Source organism: Heliangelus exortis, chromosome 7, assembly GCF_036169615.1.
Source record: "Heliangelus exortis chromosome 7, bHelExo1.hap1, whole genome shotgun sequence".
Taxonomy (NCBI): Eukaryota; Metazoa; Chordata; class Aves; order Apodiformes; family Trochilidae; genus Heliangelus; species Heliangelus exortis.
Genome location: NC_092428.1, coordinates 29439074 through 29458378, shown reverse-complemented (window position 1 = coordinate 29458378; position 19305 = coordinate 29439074). Strand labels below are relative to the sequence as shown.

Genomic DNA, 19305 nt, shown 5'->3' with positions numbered 1-19305 from the left:
GATAGGAAAGATGGCTCTAAGGTCACTGATGACATTTGCTAAGGCTGTGTGTGGCAAGGATAAATCTGCACCAAATAATGTGAAAGTGGTTATTACAAGTACAGCCTCCAAAGTCTGCCATAACTTCACTTCCTTGGAGCACAGTACACAGGTCCCTGTTGCTGGGAGGATTGGATTTTTTTTTTTCCTCACTGTGGGAGGGAACCAATAGTTTCCCAACCTTCTCCATCCTGACAGGAAGACAGCAGCATAGAGCAAAGTAAGGAAAAACAACAGGCCTGGTCTCCTGCAGGAGAACAGTTCCTGTTATGCTTTTGGCACAGAACAAAAACAGGAAGCTTGAGTTTAGCTTCTAGGGGCAGTTCTGCCTTTTTGGAGCATTCCTCTAAGAAGTTACTGCAGGAGGGTCAGACAAGGAAAGACGACTGGAGGAACAGCACATCCTAAGGACCTGGAACTTGAAGGGCATGTGCTGGGAAGCTCTTCCAAGGCAATATGGATGCTGTCTGCTAAACTGCCAAAGCTCAGAGTGACAAAAGAGTTTGCCCTAATCCACCTGAGGACTGTTGTGGCTTTTTAAAGGTAAAGGATCATTGACACCTCCTGAACTTCACAGGGATGACCCAGCGTTGCCTTTGTGAGGCCAGGTCTTAACTAAATAGTTAAATCCCATCCAGGTTAAGAATATAAAACCAGTTGTACTGGGTCAGACCAAAGGCAACCAAAAGGGGACTCAAGAAGAAAAGCTCACATCAGGCTGAGCTCTCAATAGTTGGGAGGACAGGAGGGAGGAAGAGGCATGTCCTGCTCTTTTTCCTCAGCTGCCTCAGGGTTAGGTGGAAGAGGCTTATAGTCTCAGTGTGCCTCTCTCTATTAAGTTTGCCCCCTTCCATATCTTTAATTACAGTGGCAGAGCTGACAACCTAGGGTAACATTCTCTAAGCCGCCATTTCTCCATTTCAGTAACATTCCAAAGGCAAACTCAGATGGGGTCTAGTTCCACTCTCAGCAAACACTGGCACTACAACAAAGACCCACAGCACCCCCCTCTCCTTTTTCTAATATAATTTAAGAATGGCTAAAGTAAATGCTAATTACATGAACCACACTGGAAATAAAGAAAAAAAAAAACAACAGGAAAACCCCAACAGTAGAGCAAATGCAACAAATTGAAGATAATGCATTTGTGAACTTTGAATTGTCATGGTAACTAGACAGGCTATAAATTCTCTGGCACCACACTTGGATGTTTTAAGCAAATTGATGTCATTACAACTCTGTGAGTAAGGCTTATGGAATAGAGCTGGTAATAGTGTCTGTTATTACAGCTGCCCCTTACCAAGCTCTGCCAGCTTGATTTAAAATTGCCCATATTAAACACAGCCCCCTCAGGGCTATTTAATAACTCTTTCCCCCGTCCCAGTCATGTTCCTACTGCCCTAACCAGAATTTTCCAGAAGAGGAGAGCAAGCTCCTGCCATTTAAATTGTCAGCCTAGGTGATTCAGCTGCTTCCCAAATGAGGGCAGGGAGAACACATTGCTAGGAAGGCCCTGTAGTCCCTGGTCTTGAAATAAATTCATCATGTGACTAGAACTGCCAGGACCAGACACCTGGTATTCCAGAGGGTTGAGGAAAGTGAGGGGAAGAAGACTGGGACAAGGAAAAATGCATCACACCTGAAAGACTTAGCAGGAGGGTCCTACAGGACCTTTTTTTACAGGAAAACCTTGGTGATTTGGAATAGAGACTGAGGTGGGTCTGTCTCCTGCCTTTAGCCCCAGCTGGTGTGTGAAGTGACAGTGCTGTTTATATAAACTCCAGTAGATGGAAGCTTTGGGCTTCAAGGACATCTGAAGTCTCAGTACAGCACAACAGAAGTTCCTCATCTCCCCAGCTTGGCATCTTGAATTTAGGAATGCACAATGAGGCTTCCCTATCCCTTTAATGTAGCTTAAAAAAAAAAAAAATAAAAAAAATCAGCCACTCCCCTGTGAGGAAATACTGAGATCAAAGCATTTCCTCAGCTGGAGCCTGTGTGGCAGTGCTAACCCCAAGCCTGTATCACAGCCATTCTGCTTTTCCCTGCAGGCCATAGGGGTGGAGGAAAGGAGAAGGCTGCAGGTGGGGAGGGAGCTCTGGGCTTGACACCACCCCATGTGCCTCAGGGAGGAGCTGGGGAAGGAGCTGTGTTGCTCACTCTCTGGAGTCTCCTCCTGAGTCTTGCAGCAGCTCCAAGGAATGACCTTACCTCACCTCACCTCCCTCTGGCTCAGACTCCAGGCAGGCAGCTCCATGGGAAGGGGTACTGCAGGATGAGGCAGCTCTGAGCTGCCCACACTGAGCTGTATGGCTGGGTTTTTATCTGCTCACAAATCCTCATCAGCCCCTTAGGAAGCTGGGGAACTAAAGCAGAGGTTGGAATCAGAAGCAGCCCTGGAGTTTTAAGTTTGCCAGATGTCCAGTGTCAATTTACAAAGCACTGCATTGCTCTCAGGCAAAACATTTCCCCCCACACTTGCCCATGGAGGAAACAAGGCAGGCCAGCTCACACCAGGAACTAAAAGCCCAGGGATGAGAGCATTATCTACAGCAGAGAATTAACCTTAAGGGACAAACCCAATTTACTCAGCAAAATCACAACTGAAGGGAGTGACTGTTTACCCTCTGCAAGCCTTTGCTCTGTTCAGCACCTTGCAGTGGCTACAAACATAGTGGAGATAGGATGCTACAGCTAGCACAGGATCTGGATCAGCTGGGCAGTGAGCAAGGTACCTTTTTGGGCAGTACCTTTTGCCTCAGGAAGGAGCAGTGCAACTTTTTTGTTTGAATTCAAGGTTTTCAATCAATCATTCTGCATGCTGCATCCCCTCCAGAGGCGTGTGTCTCAGCAGGAACCACCACTCACCATTTTGTATTTATCCAAGAACAGAAAAGACAGAAGGATGAGAAGGTGGGAAGGACAGTTTTGGTTTACATCATCTCTGCTTCTAGGAGGAAGAAGAAAGGATGTCATCTGACTTTGCAAAACCAGCAACTGCACACACAGCCTGCTCGTTCACACCCTGGGGAAAGGGAAGTGAGAAAGAAGCAGAAAGCATTCCCTGTCCTGACCTTCGTGATTTTTCTATTTTATTCTCCACCTCCTTGAGATGAAACAGTGTCAAAAGTCATTAAAAAAATGCAAGAACATTAGGACAATCTTTTGAAAGAACTGAAGCTGAGGGAGGCCAATACACCTTTCTCAGTGCTGACACAGAGATCAGCACAGATGACAAAACTCTTGGAATGTTTAGTGGTGCATTTCTGACCTGAAACATCCAGCTGTAGCTTCATCCCAGGATTGCAAAACTAAGAGCCAAAGCCTGTGACTCAGTGATCACAACTATTGAAGAAAACATTTACATAAATTAAAGGGCAGACTGTTCATGATTTTTTTAATAGACATAAGCATGCTATGAGTGCAGTTCCTTAAGTGCAAAATTGTGTTCCATTTGTTTCACACAAACGTCAGAATGCAAGATCCACAACACCAAGATTTTCAACTTAAACATTTCCAAACAAAAAGCAAAGTATTCAGTATTTACTTTGTAATTGAGCTTCTCTTCTTTTTGTCTCTAACTACCTTAATGACATATCTTAAGGCTTTCTGTTAATAAGAAGCTATGTGGATATCTGCACAGTTACCACGTGTTGTTAAGATAGATGACCAAAAAAAAAGCATGTTCTGTTTTTTCTTGGTGAACGACTTCTGTTTCAGTAGTTCTGCTACTACAACTGTTGTAAAAGTCCCAAACAGAAGCAGCAATACTACAGAACCATTAAGGAAAAAAAAACAAGACAACATTAATGGGCAAATGGGGAAAAGCAGCTGCAGAGCACTTGGAAGTAAACAAAGGCAATTGCAGTATTTTTCTCAGAAGTTAAACAAACAAATGAAAAACAAAGCACTCTTCTGTGTGCAGAATTTAGGCTAAGTGTTTAAAGCAGAAGTTTATACCCCTGAAAATAGGGGATTATTCTGAAGCACTTTCATTTACTGTCTGTAATAACTCACCACTTTATACATAAATGCCACATTCCTTATCCACATTCTAAAATAGATTTCCTTAATATATGATACATAGTAAAAGGGCAAACCTTTTTCAAGCCAACATTGCTTGTATATAGTTATTGATCAGAATAGCAAACATCCAATTATTTAACAATATAAATATTGATTACTAAAGTTTTAATCATAAGTATAAAATCTCTATGCAAAATGACATGCTTCAGTCTATCTGTACAAAGGGCAGGAAAAAGGCTATATTTTCATGTAACAAAGTGCTACTGCAGAACTGACTGATTTGTTGTGGACATTTCTGAAGAAGTACAGATTGATTGGCTCAAAGTATTTCCCTACAAAGACTCTAAATTCTTCTTAGAAGATTACAAAGCAGTTAGTTTCAAGCTGCTTAGGGAAAAAATAATCATCTGTTTGAGTTATGGCTATGCAGTCAAAGAAGTAGGCAAATTTTAATTTTCTCTAAATTATTTCCCAGTTTTCACTATTGTCTTCAAAAGTTTCTATCTAGATTTGACACAGATCACCATTAGACAGTAGCTGTGTTACAGCTCAAGCAGTGTAATTGGTGCCTGTGGCCATTTGAACACTTCTAGTCCATCAGCCTCCATCTGATTTTCTGTCAAATGGACCAGGAATTAATGGCCAGCTATCTTCTCAGTGGAGAATCTAAAAAACTTCTTAAATTACTCCAGCTATAAAGCAGCACTTGTCAGTGACCCCCCTAGGAAGCCCCATTTTGGCTACAGTAATCCTGTTGTCTTTTCCCTCCATCAGAGGCAAGGGATGGAGTGAAATGGGGAAAACCTCCAAGGCAAGAATCCCAAAGAGGTGCTTAGCTCCCACTTGAGCTTCAAAATTATCTCTTCATTTATATAGTAAGGCTAGCACATTGCATTTTTCCAGACATCTTTTACAGCTAGACACTTTCGAGTAGAAAAAAAAAAAAATAGAGGACTTATTAATTTATTTGGGATATCCAGGTATCAGGCAGTACAGAGCGAGAGCAGCATCTGACAGGCTGGAAGCCCCCTCAACACCAGCTGCACACTCAGTGTCTCCCTGGGCAGAGCCCAGAACATCCAGACTGTGCTGGTTTTACAGCCTGTGTGCTGCACCCTCTGTTCCAGAGCCCAGGAAGAAAAGTCAGAGCAAGAGCAGAGCTGTCAGACATCTGGAACCTGCAAGACAGACTGGCACAGCCTGGACACCCAGGCTCCTGCTCCTTGTGTACACTCTCACCTTGGGATGTGAGAGAAAGGAGCCATGAATACAAAGTTACAGCTGAGGAGAGATAATGACACCAGGAATGTTCCCAAAACTGCCTCCACATGTTCCCAGTCAAGCTCCAGTATTTTGCATGATATCATGGTAAATATTCATTCTTATACCTTCAATTTTTCCATATAAAATACCAGGTGTTCCTATCTGCATGGCAAAGACAGTATTTCTGAGGCGGTCCATAAGTCTGCAGTGCATCAAAATCAGATTTTGAGCATTTGTTCAGCAGCTGCTAAGTGAAAAAGGAAGTTTTCTGTAGCTGGTGGAAACCGTTTTTGTCTCAGGGCCTCAGAGTTAAGGGTTGGTTTTCCATTCCCATCAGAAACTTCAGTCAGTGAGGCTAAAGTAGCCAAGATTTCTTTTGTCTTCAGAGAAATATCCTTGAAGAACAGAAAAACAAGCAACCTTGAATATAGTATAAGTTCTAATAATGTTTTAACATACACTTATTAAAAAAAATAATCAGTGCATATAAAGAGAAAGTAATGATAAATAAAAGTTAATTTTAAATAAAGACCCTATTTATTTTAAGGAAAACTTGCAACAGCTCTTCAGTCTGCTCTTGTGGGATGTTGAATAAAGGGGGTGCAGCCACTCCACAGGCTCTTTTTACTAAGTTGCTCAGTTGTGAAATGTCTAATAGTATATCAGATAGGGGGAGAAATGAAAAAAGGACAAACAACATATCATAAAAACTAGTTTTTTAGCTGAGAAGCCATATCTCAGTAGGGCTTTTTCAAAGTTGTTGAGCAAACACATGCTTTGTGGAATAAAACTGAGAAACTAACTTTACTGGAAGTTTCATAATCAGTGCAAGTTTCTTCAGCAATGTGGTTACCCAAGAGATAATATAAACCAATTCTGTCAACCTCCAAAGCCTGTATAAAGAATAAAAATGCTCCTCTGTAAAGCAGCAGAGGGTGGAAGAGATCAACTTATTCCCAGGGACAGTCATCTTACTCCTCTCCTTCCACCAGCATTTAGTGATAGAAGTAATTTAACTGGATTTAAAAAGAGAAATAAAACACTAACCTTAATGACTTGGCTGTCTGATTTATCTGGATCTTCAGCAGACTGAACAATTAGTTGTCCAATTTCTTTGTGAAGTTTTCCCATCGTCATTGCCTCTGAATAAGAAAAAAAAAAAAGTCTGCACATTCATGCAAAATGACCATTTCTGTGACATCTAGAAATTCATATTAATAAAAAGCCAAAACAAGGAATCCCCTTCATGACTCCATTTGAATCTAGACCTGACCTATCAGCTGCCATGGTGGCACAGGCCAACTGTTTACCTCTAAAGCAGCCCTAAGCAGGTGACAATGACAGCAAGACAGCAAACAACATACAAACTTTCCTTTCAAATAGTCCCAGATCTCTAAGTATTTGCTACAAGGCTTTTCTAAGGATTCTTGGTGTGTTCCTGCACTCAGTACCCCTCAGCTGAATGTCAGCAGTTGTACATTTGTTGGAAGACAAAGCCCTGTCTTTCCACATGGAAAGTTTCACCAGTCTTCCAGGAGCTCAATAAATCTGCAAGACAAAAGCTTCCACGTTGGCTTTTCGTAACCTGCATGGAAGGAGGATCAAGAGTGCCTGACCTACAGCAAGGTTAAGCAGTTACTATCAACCCTGGAATAAACAGCCCCTAAATAAAAAACAAAACCAAACCAACAAAAACAAGCAAAAAAACCCAACCAAACAAACAAAAAACCCCCCCAACCAAACAAAAAAGCCCAAACCAAAAAAAAACACCAAAACAAAAAAACCTCAAACCATAGAAAACAACCAACCTTTTACTCCAGGGGAGACAGTGATCTCACTCTCTGACAAATTCACATACACGTCATAGAGGTCTGGCCTACTGTTGACTTCAGAATCTGTAAATCCAGCAATGTAGCCTGGAGAGCAGAATTTTGGCAAGATTTAGGTCTTCATAAACACAATCAAACCAAACCCAAGATGTTGTTGTGGAGAACTGCAATCCTACAGTCTGTTACTCACTGGACCCAAGAGGTTGCACTCTTGACACTGTCAGTCACTTAATGAGTGTGTCCAGCTGAATGATGCACTTCTGATGAGCTCAAAAATTAGCTTCTAAAATCTCCTTAATCATCCTGTCCTCCTCTAGCACAATATGTGATATAAAAGGGTTATCAATTTGAAATTTTAAACTCTCTTTCTGCCTTACTACTTAAGTCATTTATTTGTAAGTGGAATACCATTGAAGTTCCTCTTTAACAGAATCTGCACTCCGAAGTCCCTTGTCACCCTCTAAGCCACTGTAAGATTGGAACTGGGGAATAAAACCAGCATATTTTCTTATTTATAGCATGCTAGGTGAGCAAACTTAGAGCAGCTTTTCTCTGTGAAGGATGTTTAGTGAGCTGAATTGTTATTAAGAATTGTTATTAATGCAGTAGAAATACTGAAGATGAGTCTTCTTGCTCATTATTCTGTATAAAGAAGCCTCTTATTTGCCACACACTGTGTCAGGATAACCTCTGCATAAACTAAAGGCCTCTTCCTGGATTATGTGTTAATTGCTACACAGTGATCTGTCACACAGAGCAAATTCCTACTCAGCTGGTAAAGTCCTCTTGTGAGTAGGAGCCAGAGATTTCACTGGCAGCAGTCAGAATATATGTCTGGAGCTTCAGATTTAGGAACCAAAAAAAAAAACCAAACAAACAGATCTTCAAACAGGAAGTTACTAGCTATGTGTAGAATTTGGAAATCTAGTAGCTACAGTGAGCTGCTTTTGTACAACAGTGATACCTTCAACCCCTCTGATCACCACATCAAAAAATTCTCAAAGCTGTTTTGCATCTGCAATTAGGGGTACACAGAAACATCAGCTTAACTAATGATCTTTTAATATCCTCCTTTAGTTGGTTTGCTTTTTCTAAATAAAATTATGTGGTTCAAATTTGAATAATAGCATTAGTAGCAAAATAACCACTTTTTCCTCGAAGATTACTGATGTAGAACAGCGCAGGAATAAAAAAAACAAAAAAATAAAAATTTAATTTCTGTTTCAATTAAGAAATTATCACTACCTGTGCAGGCTTTTAAGGCTTCCACTTCCTCTTCATTTAGATGTACATAGGAATGAAGAATTGACCAGTCCTGTCGATGCCACACTAAAGCAGGCAAAATCCTAGAGAAATAATACTGGTACTTGGCACACAGTAGATTTTTCCTTTTATTAGTGAAATTTTTACAGTACAAAATGCATGTCGTAACAAATAAATGACCAGGTCTCATCTGGCAGGCACATAAGTGAACTGCAGAGATTCTGACTATCAGAGCAAGCAGAGCTTATCACTCATTCTACAGCTGCATTTCTCTCAGCTGATAAACATGCAGCTAAAAGCCTTAGGAGGTGCTTAGCAGGATGTCACTGAACAGATTTAATGGAGATATATGGACATTTGGACATCCATATGGGGACATCCAGAAACACAAACATTTCTCTCAGTGAGGGCTCAAGACTTACTGGACTTTTAGAGGTGGCTGGGGAGGTAGGGATTGACAAAAATACCTGGTAAACTCCTGGATAGCTTCTATTCTAGGATGGTACACCACAATTCTCTTCTTTAACATCAGTGCTGTATACAAGATAACTGTTTCCATTCCAAACTGAGATACTATATCTAGAAAAAAAGGTCAAAAATTATTTTATGGAAGATTTACATGCTGGTAATTACAACTTTTTGAAGAAGCTTAATGATAACAGCAGAGATAACACTGTTTACTTGAAGTACACATGAAAACTGGATTGTATTTTATGTTGTACAAAAGAAATCAGAGAGTTTTGGTATTAACCTTTGATGGAACCAGCAAGATAAGCCTTCCGAGCATCAAAATCTTTGCTGAGGAAAGATCCATTTTCTTCACTTTGGCAGATCCCCTTGGTAAGGACTGCAATGTAGCTCTCTATCATTTTAACTGGACTTCCATACTTCAAGTAGATTCTGCATGAAAAGAAAGAGTCTGGTATTTTGACTGTAAGCAGCACCAGGAGATACATAAAAGAAAATCACAGTATCACAAACAGCAATCTTATTGGCAACAGTTGTTATTTTGGATGCTTGGTTGAGGTTTTAAAAACTGAACTAGGAGCCTTTTGATACAGACACAAAAATGTGTCTGTCTTGGATGCAAATACTACTTTGTAGTTTTTATTTGTTGTATGAAAGAACCAACATTTACCAACATAGAATCATAGCACAAAGGTTTCAGCAGCATAAGGATTCTTTGCTGGCTGGGAAGGTACCTGCCTTATGAAAAAGCAGCTTCAGTAATTCCTGTTACTACATGCAGACCACATAACCAGTTCTCAATGTATTATCCAAGTATTCTGTACTCTTTAATAAGTGGTGGACAAAAAAATATAAACATATGTCCTTTATACTCAGGTATAAAACCAACACAGAGACACCATAATTTTTTTTACAGGTTAAGGTACTTCAGGAACAGTGCTGAAGCTCTCAACTGTTTTTTTTCATAGTAGCAATGGTACAAAGCTATGTCACACTTGAAACTCAATTATCAAGGTTAAAGGATTTGATTTACTTATTAAATCAGCATTAATGTGATCCACAGCCAATCTAAACATTTCATGTATCAGTGGAAAAGCACAACCTCAGATTTCAGTACCCTGCAAAACAGATAATACCCTGAGAGAATCCCCAAATCTGTGATGCAGTAACCTCAGAATTGCATCCAATAGCTGCAAAATCTTGCAAAATCTCAGGGAATACTCTCAGTATCAAGAACTGGGACCAAACTTATTTGGGAACTGAAGAAAATGAATAGAGATGCAGAGGGAGATAATGAGAATTGTGACATGGAGGGAAGTGAGTAAAGAGGAATAGGGAAGGAGAAGAGAGCAGTGTGGTTGGAAGAAAGGAGACAAAGCCACAGACTGCCTAGAGAGGCAGAGAGACCTCCTTTAAAAAAAAAGATAAAAAAAAAACCCACTGGGTGTTGTGCCCAGCTCAGAGGAGCTGCAGGATATATCTGTAGCAGAGGTGGGGGAGGGATGCAAATTATCCAGTCTATCCATAGTGACTTGTAACTACACAGCACTGACCTCTTCACAAATATTTATAGTTTTAAAAATATGAAAAGGAGTGTCGTGTGGGGTGTCTGGAGAAGACACCTTAAAACCTACTGGGCACCTGACTTTCACCCAACACTTACTGCATGAACACATCTGATTCAGTTTGTAGAGCTGAATTTCCGGCAGATGGTGAGACCAAATACAAACAAAACACAATGAAATTTTATCTCTTGCCTGGGCCAGATCAAAACATGCACACAGCAGTATCTCAGAGCAGCTTTTATACAGACCTACACAGTATCCTAGTGAAGGCTGCATACTTCTCTGGGTTGAAGTCTTTGGCAGTCAGAACAACGGAGAAGTGGGTCACCTGGGCAAGACACATGCAGAGAAAAAGACACAGCTTATTTAATGGCCCCACATGAACAGAATTTTTCATGTTACTGAATTTGCTGTAGTTTGAATTAAAAAAAAAAAAAAATGAACAGCAGCAGCAGATCCAAGTTACTGACTGCAGGAAAATCCCAACTAATGAATTTCTGATGTGACTCGTTTCCATTAAGTCAGATCTAGGACACACTATCTTTTACTCCATTTACTTCCTAAAAGTTGCTTTCCTCATAAGATTATTTTAAAAGAAGCATCTCTCTTTTCCACAGCAGGTATGAAACTTCCAGAATTTGTTGCCAAAGGAGGCTGTGGAGGCAGACAGCATCAACATATTTAGAAAGAAACCTGAAAGAATTCAGGGTGAGTGACTCTCACAAACAGAAATGCTCTTTTACTTCCTTCATGGAATTACTGTGGGCTGGGACACTATGAGGTGGAAATCTGCAGACAATGACCAGGCTCTTGTGTCTTCCTCAAATAACATCACCACCACTGTCAAAGGCAGCAATGGGACATGTTATTGTATTTTTACACCTTTAAGGTTCATAGGAGGTGTAAGCTTGGAGGGAGGAAAGGCAAGCAACATTCTGCTGTGGACATGTCAAATAACCACCTTATCTTTCTACTTAAAAGCAGCATGAAATATGAAAATTAAATAAACTTAGTAAGCAATTTCCTGAACTTTGTAACAGGGAAAGTACCGAAGATCAAAGTATATTTGCAGTTATCCAGTTAAAAATGCAGCAGAAAAGAAACTACCTATATAACTCAACCATATGGGAATAAAAAGCCTCCAGTTCTAACAGCAACAAGATTTCAGACACTGTGTAGAGCTTTTTTGACAAGAGAAAAAGAAGAGAAAAACATTCTGACTTGAAATTCCAAGTAACTAGAAATAATGGCATGAAAAAGCACCTCTACTTTGAGACACAGAATCTAAATTGTGTAATATTCCAGCCCCTGCACTCCCACCCAATACACATCTTGCTGAAAACCTCAACATGCAGACAAGTTAGAGAGCTGGGCAAGACCTGCATTTTTGAGCCTACAAAACCTGGAATCCCTTCCCTTTCTCACAGCTTACAATGGGAAAACACTACTTAAATTGCCAGAAGCAGCTCTGCAGAACTCTTCCCTGAGCTTTACCAAAATACCAATGGGCCAAGTCCTACCTTTTTCAAGGCTGGAGAATCTTGAACTTCCACAGTTGTGATGTAGAACCATGACCTTTTATATTGGCCAAACACAAATGTGTGAAACAGTTTATTTTCATTTGTAAGGCAGCACTTTCGCAGCAACAGACTCCTCAGTTCAGCTGTTATGGATGGATAACACCAAACCCACAAAGCATCTCCATTGGTGTCTTTTTCTATGGTGGAAAGATGTTCACTGTGAGAATGTCAAACAGCAGCAAGGAAGTAAATTGATGGGTTAATCAGGTTTGTTTCCTGGAATCTGATTAAAATTCCACCTTACCCTGACCCTAAGACAGCCAGTTCTGCCACTAAGGTTTAAGCTGTAAGGCAGCACGTGTGCTACAGGTTTTGTGTTTTAATTTTAACAAACACTCACTCATGACCTACTTCCTGAGGTCAAAAAAGCACCAGGAGTATGAACAGACATTCCTATAAGCAAGGTATGATCAACAAGCTCCCGGACCATCTTATTTATGATTTTCCCTGTTTTACTCATTTCTGATTTCATGACAAAACCTCACAACCTGTGAATTTCAAAGAATCATAGAATGTTTGGGTTGGAAGAGACCATGTACTTCCCAGGAGACCATGTACTTCCCAACACCCTGCATGGGCAGAGACACCTCCCACCAGCCCAGGATGCTCCAAGCCCCATCCACCCTGGACTTGGACACTTCCAGGGATGGGGCAGCCACAGCTTCTCTGGGAAACCAGGGCCAGGGGCTTACCAGCCTCAGAGTAAAGAATTTCTTCCTGATAGCTAATCTAAATTTAACCTTTTTCGTTTTAAAACCGCTTAAAACCCTTTGTCCTATGGCCTACTTGTAAAAAGTCCCTCCCCAACTTTCCTGTAGCCCCTTCAGATACCAGAAGGATGCTCCAAATTCTCCCCGGGCAGGACCACCCCAAATCTCTCAGACTGTTTTTATAGGAGAGGTGCTCCAGCCCTCTCATCATCTTCATGGCCTTCCTCCGGACACGTTCCACCAGCTCCACGTCTTTCTTTTTTTGTTGAGGACCCCAGAACCGGACACAATACCCCGGGTTAGGGTCTCCCCAAGGCGGGTGTGTGTGTGTGTCTGAATCCCCTTCCTTGGCCTGCCGGCCACACTCCTTTTGATGCAATCCACGCTAACGCCGGCTTTTTTAGACCCTGAAGCAGGACCTGTGCACGATTTAGCTCTGTCACAGGCAGACCCAGACGGCACCACCCCAGGGACAGCCCCATGGCCGCAGGCGGACGGTTCACAGCTCCCTCACACCCCCGACGCCCACCACCACCACCATCACCACCCCCGGCCCGACCCTTCCCGCAGCTCCCCGGGGCCTGCAGGGCCCTTACCGATCAGCCCCACGGCCAGCAGCAGCTGCGATTCTGGCTCTGCCATCTTCCCCGCCCAGCCCGGCTCGGTCCGGCCCGGTTCGGCTCGGCTCGGCCGCCTTCCGCCCGCCCCGCCCCGCCCCACCGTCCCCCCTCACGGCCCCGCCGCCATTTCCTCAGCGCTCCCGCCCCGCCGCTTCCCTGACAGCCGCTGGGACCGGCCAGCCCGAGTTCCCTCAGAAGAAACAACCCCAAAAAAAACGACTTTTGGGAGAAAAAAAAAATAAATCATTTCTTTGTTGCGCTTTGGGGGCACGATTCACGTGAAACGTTCCTCAGGAGGAGGCGGCCGCCCCCGAAGTCAGGGCGAGGAGCGATGGCCCCGACACAACCCGAAAGGCAGCCGCCTCCCTCCCGGGGGGTGTGCATAAAGGCTGAGATGCCTCCGAGAGGGTCCCGAGCGAGGTGAGGAATCGAATAACGAATTTATTTGGGAATAAAACCGTCTCGTCCTGAGGTTTGAATGCACAATGGCATCCGAGCACCCAGCCCCGGTGCGGCAGCTCGGAATCGTCTGACTCAAGCCCGGAGGGTGTTGGGGAACTTTGGAGAGATCAGAGAAGCGAAGCAGAGCCCCAGAGAGACACCGCTGCTAGAAAATGGTGAAAAATGGTAAAATGGTAAGAAAAACCTGCCCCCAGGAAGGCTGGGAAGCCTCGGGATGGGCAGTGGCTCTGGTGACGGACACGGGCAGATGCTGCCACCCAGACCTGCACCCATCTCACAGACTCCCGGGCTGATTTGAAGAAGAAAAGGACTATAAAATAGTTCAGGACTGTAAATAGTTTCACGGAGACTCTACACAATATTTCACTGTGGCTTGAAACAGAAAAGTTAAGGCTGCCAAGAGCCATTTCACAAGGCAGGCTGCACTAAAACACCAGCACATCCATCAGTGGTGTGGCTTGATGGGGACACTGCACCTCAGGGACCAAGGATATGGAGAAAGTCTCCAGTGAAGACAGCCTGAAAAATTAGAGCTGCTGTATTTTTTTTCCACTCTAGAACACAGGCTCATGCAGCAGAGTGAAGAAGAACTGGTGTTACATGGATACACTTGATGGTTCTAAAACTTCCATGAAGTGGATGTGTCTTTTTCAAAAAATCTTAGTTTTAACTGTTTTTCAATAAACGGTGACTGCAAACCAACCTGAAGTTTTTAAATGCATTACAATGTTTTAAACGCATGTACAATAGTGATGAAACTTTCTGGTGGTTAATGTCAAGAACATGTGAAAAAAACCCAAAACCCAAATACATAGGAAGAGGCTGTCTTTGGTCATTATACAGACCTCTCCACCCACCTACTTTGGGAAAATCATACTGAGATCTAGTTAAGAAACCAGTGAAACAGCCTGGTCTGCAGAGGGCCACAGCAAGAGTAATGATGACAAAGCCATAGCTGCAGAGGTACACACTGCTACTGAAAGGTTGAGAAGAACAAAGTGTTTGATGCCTTCAGTGGAGACGCTGTTGACTCATCCAAAATAGCCCATTAGTCACACACCCACCGCTGTTTTAGTGCCTTTCCTGCTGCTGTTCCAGGGCCTCTCCGTATAATCCAGTTTGAGACAGCTTCCACTTCATTCCATATGCCAAAAGGAATTTTCACATCGGTAGTTTGGAACAATGCACACTGGCAGTAGTAGTTCTCACATCAACAGTAGTACATATCATACTAACATTACTACTGCTTTTTATTGTAGTTTTTTTTAAATTATTGCTTTTTAGAAGAAATGGCCAGGTTCCCTGTAAAGATTTTCCTGATTTTTTAAGATTAAGAATGATCCCTGGAGACATTTAAAAAGAGACTGGATGTGGCACTCAGTGCCATGGTCTAGTGACTGCAGCGGTAGTGGATCAAGGGTTGGACTCGACGATCTCCGAGGTACCTTCCAACTCAGCCGATTCTATGATTCTATGATTCTATGAAATCTGCAGCTGATGATGCACCCAGGACCTTTCTGCCAGTTAATTGCCCCAAAGTACAATTTCTGAACTGCCTGAAAAAGTCGCAAAGATCAAAGGCACAGCACACACCACCGCCAAAATTGCTCTTCTGCATCAAATTTAGGCTACCCACAAGCTCCAGGCTCAAGCTCTCATGTGAGAGCCGCTGCCACCACCAGGAGCCTCATCAAGCCAGAGGCTGCCCTGCCCTGGATGGGTACAGGGCGGCCGGCGACGCCCACACCCAGTGACCCCGCTGTGACCGTCCCTACACCAGGCACTGGAACCCCTCCGTCCCCGGCCTAGCACGTCCGGAGCGCTCCGGTACTCCCCTGGGGCGAGCTCCCACAACGATTGAGTCGGGCCTGCATCGGAACGGAACGGACCGAACCGAACCGAACCGAACCACTATGAACTCCGGACAGCCCCGCCCCGCTTCTCTGCCACCGCCCTCCCACCCAGTGCGCCGGGAGGGAAGTTTCCGCTTCCGCTTACGTCAGAGCGCGCGGGTGCGGGCCGCCCTCCCTCCCTTTCCGGCTTCGCAGGCTGCCAGGCAGGAGCACGGAGTCGCCGCCGCCGCCCTGTGAGGAGTAGAGGCCGCCGCCATCATGCCGGCGTACTTCCAGCGGCCCGAGAATGCCCTGAAACGGGCGAACGGTCAGTGCGGGACGACCCCTTCCCACCCTTCCGCTTCGCCTCTCGCATCTCCACGCCGTGCCGGACGGTCTCAGCCGTTCCTTTCCGTTCCCTTTCTCTCCCCTCTCCCTCCCCCCCCCCCCCCAATCAACCTCATGACCGCGCCGGGCCCAGCCCTGCCCTGCCCGCCCTTGCAGCCCCCTCCGCCGGCCCCTCAGCGCAGGGCCTGGGCCGGCGCCGCTCTGGCGCTTGAGGAGAGGCCGCCCTGGAGCGGCGCGGCGTTGTCTCTCTCTCGCTCTCCGTGAGGAAACAGCCTTGGCCTGCCGGCGCCGCATGGCGGAGGCGAGGCCCGGCCGGCCGTGGGGAGCGGGCGAGGCTGGCTCCGCCTCCTCCTCCCCGCCGGGGCCCCCGGCCGCCCCTGGCGCCTCAGCCGCTGAGGGAAGGGGGGGTGGGTGGTGGGGGTTGTCGCGGTAGCGGGGGATTGTTCCCCCGAAGCAGCGCGGCCCGGGCCCCGCCGTCTCTCAGGCTGCGGCCCTGAGGCAGATCCGACGCTGGGAAGGGGCTCTCTGCTGGCCGGGGCGATTTTAAAACCGGTCTGATCCCCGGGCCTTGCCGTGTTGAGTAGTCTCACCCTTCATGTGACTATGATTAAAGTCATTCAATAACGCACAGGCTGATTTGCCCCTGGAATAGAAACCAAGGAGAACTGTGCTGTAGCTGGCTCGTTTACTGCCTCATGAAAAGCTGGGCTGGTTATATTTATCAGCTTGTCTCCTTTCAGCCTAAGTATATGGCTTTGACACTTCTTTTTTTATTATAGTATCCTATTTTGAGCATCTAGCAAAATCATTCAGACACTTCATTCAGACACAGGACTGATTGTAGGATGACACTTCAAGGCGTCCAGAAATTACAGATGATGTAGAGGTCTTGAAATGACAGCTGGGGAGGCTGTGGAGTCTGGGGACTATACTTAATTCAAGTACTTAGTAATTAAACGAGAAAATGTTAATAAAGTACTGCATGTCCTGAAGATTTCTAGTGGAAAATTCATTGTAAAACGTATTCCCACAAAGATAAAAAGTTGAAAGGTAAAATCAGCTTCAGTGACCTTGCAAAGATGAAGTTGCATTTCAACAATCCTTTCACTGGAAAAGATGCACCTAATAAACTTCAATTAAACTTCAGAATTCTTGGGAAGGGTGAGTTGTACTTGGTGAGCAGTCACAGTGATGCAGTATTGACCTTGAACTACTGTTTAATTCTGGCATTTTACCCTTCTTTTCTTGGCGTTGAAGAGCATCTTTCAATTCACATCCCTTGTACTGCTGCAAGTGCTGAGTTCTGAGGCACTGAAGGAGTGGAGTTGAAATAAAGGATTGAAACTGAAGGAAGTGCTCTTCAGCCAGATGCTGGTAGTGCCCAGTTGTGATAAATGGAATAGAAAACATGACACATGATGTCATAGGGCTCAAGCCTCACCATGGCCAAGTGTGATACAGGGTGAGAAGTCCTACCCAAGGCAGGTCATAGGCTGCATGAAGCAGTTTGCTGTTTAGCTGATGTTTCACCGTGCAGTTTCCAGAGGCTCAGTGTTTTTATTTTATATGTAGGGTTTAATTGAGCATTTGGGAGCACTTCGTGCTTCAGGTTCTCCCAGATCTCAATGTACAAAGTTGGTGTTAGGAAATAAGAACTTGAGTGATTATAGATACTTACAGATACATAAGAAAAGTTGGTTTTACTTGCAGACAATAAATGTAGGTGAAAGCCAACTCTTGACTATTCTTAATATCTGGCATTGCTTTGTAGTCAAGGATGTATTACAACTTTTGGAAGTGTTTTATTGTGGCAGGTGCTGAGTTTGCTTTCTGTTAGAGATGCTGGATAATGTGTGACATTTTTGTCACCTCTGTAATGATGTACATTTCCTCAGATTGAAAATTGAGCTTAATCTGGGATTTTGGGTTAGCAGAAAAGTTGTCCGTGTGTGTATCAGCTGATTTTTGTCCAGTCAGCTTCAGTTGCTGTTTTGGATATCTGTTGGCATTTCAAGTCCTGTAACAGGAAAAAACCAGATAAAATGTAATCCTGACAGCCACTCAGGGGCTTTACATTTTGTCAGTTGCAGATCTTTTGTTTCTATAACTTAGAGTTTCCACTGCAAGGCATGGTGATGTGTGATGTGTTTGACTTTTCAGGTTCACTTTGTGCTTTTACTACATTGTCTGTTAAATTAGCCTTAATTATTTGACTTACTTGTAAGAACTTGCTTGACCAGAGTTAATTAAAAGTTTCAAAATGTGACTTTTGTGCTTTGTCCAGTTGGTTATCGAGTGCTGAGAGTTGTGTTTGGAGTAGCCTGGCATTGTTGCAGGATTAAACTTGCCTTTCAAGTTTATTTTCATAAATAAGAAAAGCTGAGCACTAATTGTCTCAAAAGCAGCACTGAGAGAATAACTGTAAATTATGGGATGGAGAATGAATTCATTTGAATGAATTCAGTCAGTAAGCATAATAATATTGCTGAATACTGACACACTGTTAACCTTAATTATCTTTAAATATAGCGCCACATTTTTTCTAGAAAGGAACTTGCTTATCTTATGCAAGCTCATTGTTTACTTAAACTAAGCCACAAATATATGGTCCTTAAATTAAAACTGCTGCTTTCAAAATACATCCTTTAGCCTGGTTTCACTTCCAAGATTTGGAAGCTCTCTGATATCTGAGCACCTTGAGCTGCCCTCACTTTAATCCTTTCTGCCATTTTTTCTTTTGGAATGTAATGATTTCCCAAGTACTTCATGGAAAATAGACTGCACTCCATAGCTTTTAAAAATGCACACATTTCCTCCCAGCTGTACTCCAGTTCTTTGTATCTTTCAAGCATGTTTGCTTGAAAGAATGCTTGTTGCATTCTTATCTTGCTTTTCTGCAGTGAAGAGGACCATTTGTGTAGGGCCTGTGTGTGCTGGAAGCTGGCTGTGCTGCTTTAATATTTGCTTAGGGATAGTTTGCTGTATTTTGTACAGAGCAGTGTGATATGTCAGAGGTTTGATGCTTAGAGATCCTCTTAATAACAGCAGCTGCTTAAAGAGTGAATAAATGGGCACTGGTTTAAAAAATGCCTGACCTCTCAATTGGACAGTAGCAGCTCTTAGTGTGCCCTATAAGCTGAATCTCTAGAGCACTCTGACTTGGAAAAAAATTCAAAAAAAAAATTTCTGAACAAAGTTGCTTTTTTTTTCCTGTCTTGAGAACAGAACTTATTTTTAAGTCACATTCAGTGGGTGGTTTGCATCTTGTTGAACAAGATCGATAGCTGCTGTGCTACAAGC

General features: G+C 43.6%; 2 protein-coding genes across 3 annotated transcripts in view; one reads left to right on the top strand and one right to left on the bottom strand.

Annotated features, from left to right (window-relative positions):
- Positions 1-3409: 3409 nt before the first annotated feature.
- DENND10 (DENN domain containing 10) lies at positions 3410-13450 on the bottom strand. Of its 2 annotated transcripts, none has more exons than XM_071749529.1 (9): positions 13340-13450; positions 11974-12170; positions 10702-10781; positions 9172-9320; positions 8888-8999; positions 8403-8503; positions 7137-7244; positions 6376-6470; positions 3410-5723 (listed from the first exon to the last, which is right to left on the bottom strand). In XM_071749529.1, the coding sequence occupies exons 1-9, from the start codon at positions 13383-13385 to the stop codon at positions 5547-5549; spliced, it is 1065 nt and encodes a 354-aa protein (XP_071605630.1). In that variant the 5' UTR covers positions 13386-13450; the 3' UTR covers positions 3410-5546. The 2 variants fall into 2 exon arrangements, with proteins under 2 accessions (XP_071605630.1, XP_071605631.1); XM_071749530.1 differs by having other exon boundaries at positions 11974-12190; positions 13340-13405.
- A 2366-nt stretch (positions 13451-15816) lies between these two features.
- The window catches only part of EIF3A (eukaryotic translation initiation factor 3 subunit A), a 32742-nt gene continuing 29253 nt past the window's right edge, over positions 15817-19305 (top strand). The window contains exon 1 of the mRNA XM_071749527.1: positions 15817-15985. Within this exon, the coding sequence (XP_071605628.1) occupies positions 15937-15985 (49 nt within the window). The 5' untranslated portion in view covers positions 15817-15936. The remainder of the gene's footprint in view (positions 15986-19305) is intronic.

Coding starts and splice junctions, on each gene's coding strand:
- DENND10 (XM_071749529.1), bottom strand. CDS start 13,385: ATGGCAGAGCCAGAATCGCAGCTGCTGCTGGCCGTGGGGCTGATCG. Junction 12,171..13,339: donor GCTGGCCGTGGGGCTGATCG/GTAAGGGCCCTG, acceptor TTTCCACCATAG/AAAAAGACACCAATGGAGAT. Junction 7,245..8,402: donor AGCCTTAAAAGCCTGCACAG/GTAGTGATAATT, acceptor TCTGCTCTCCAG/GCTACATTGCTGGATTTACA.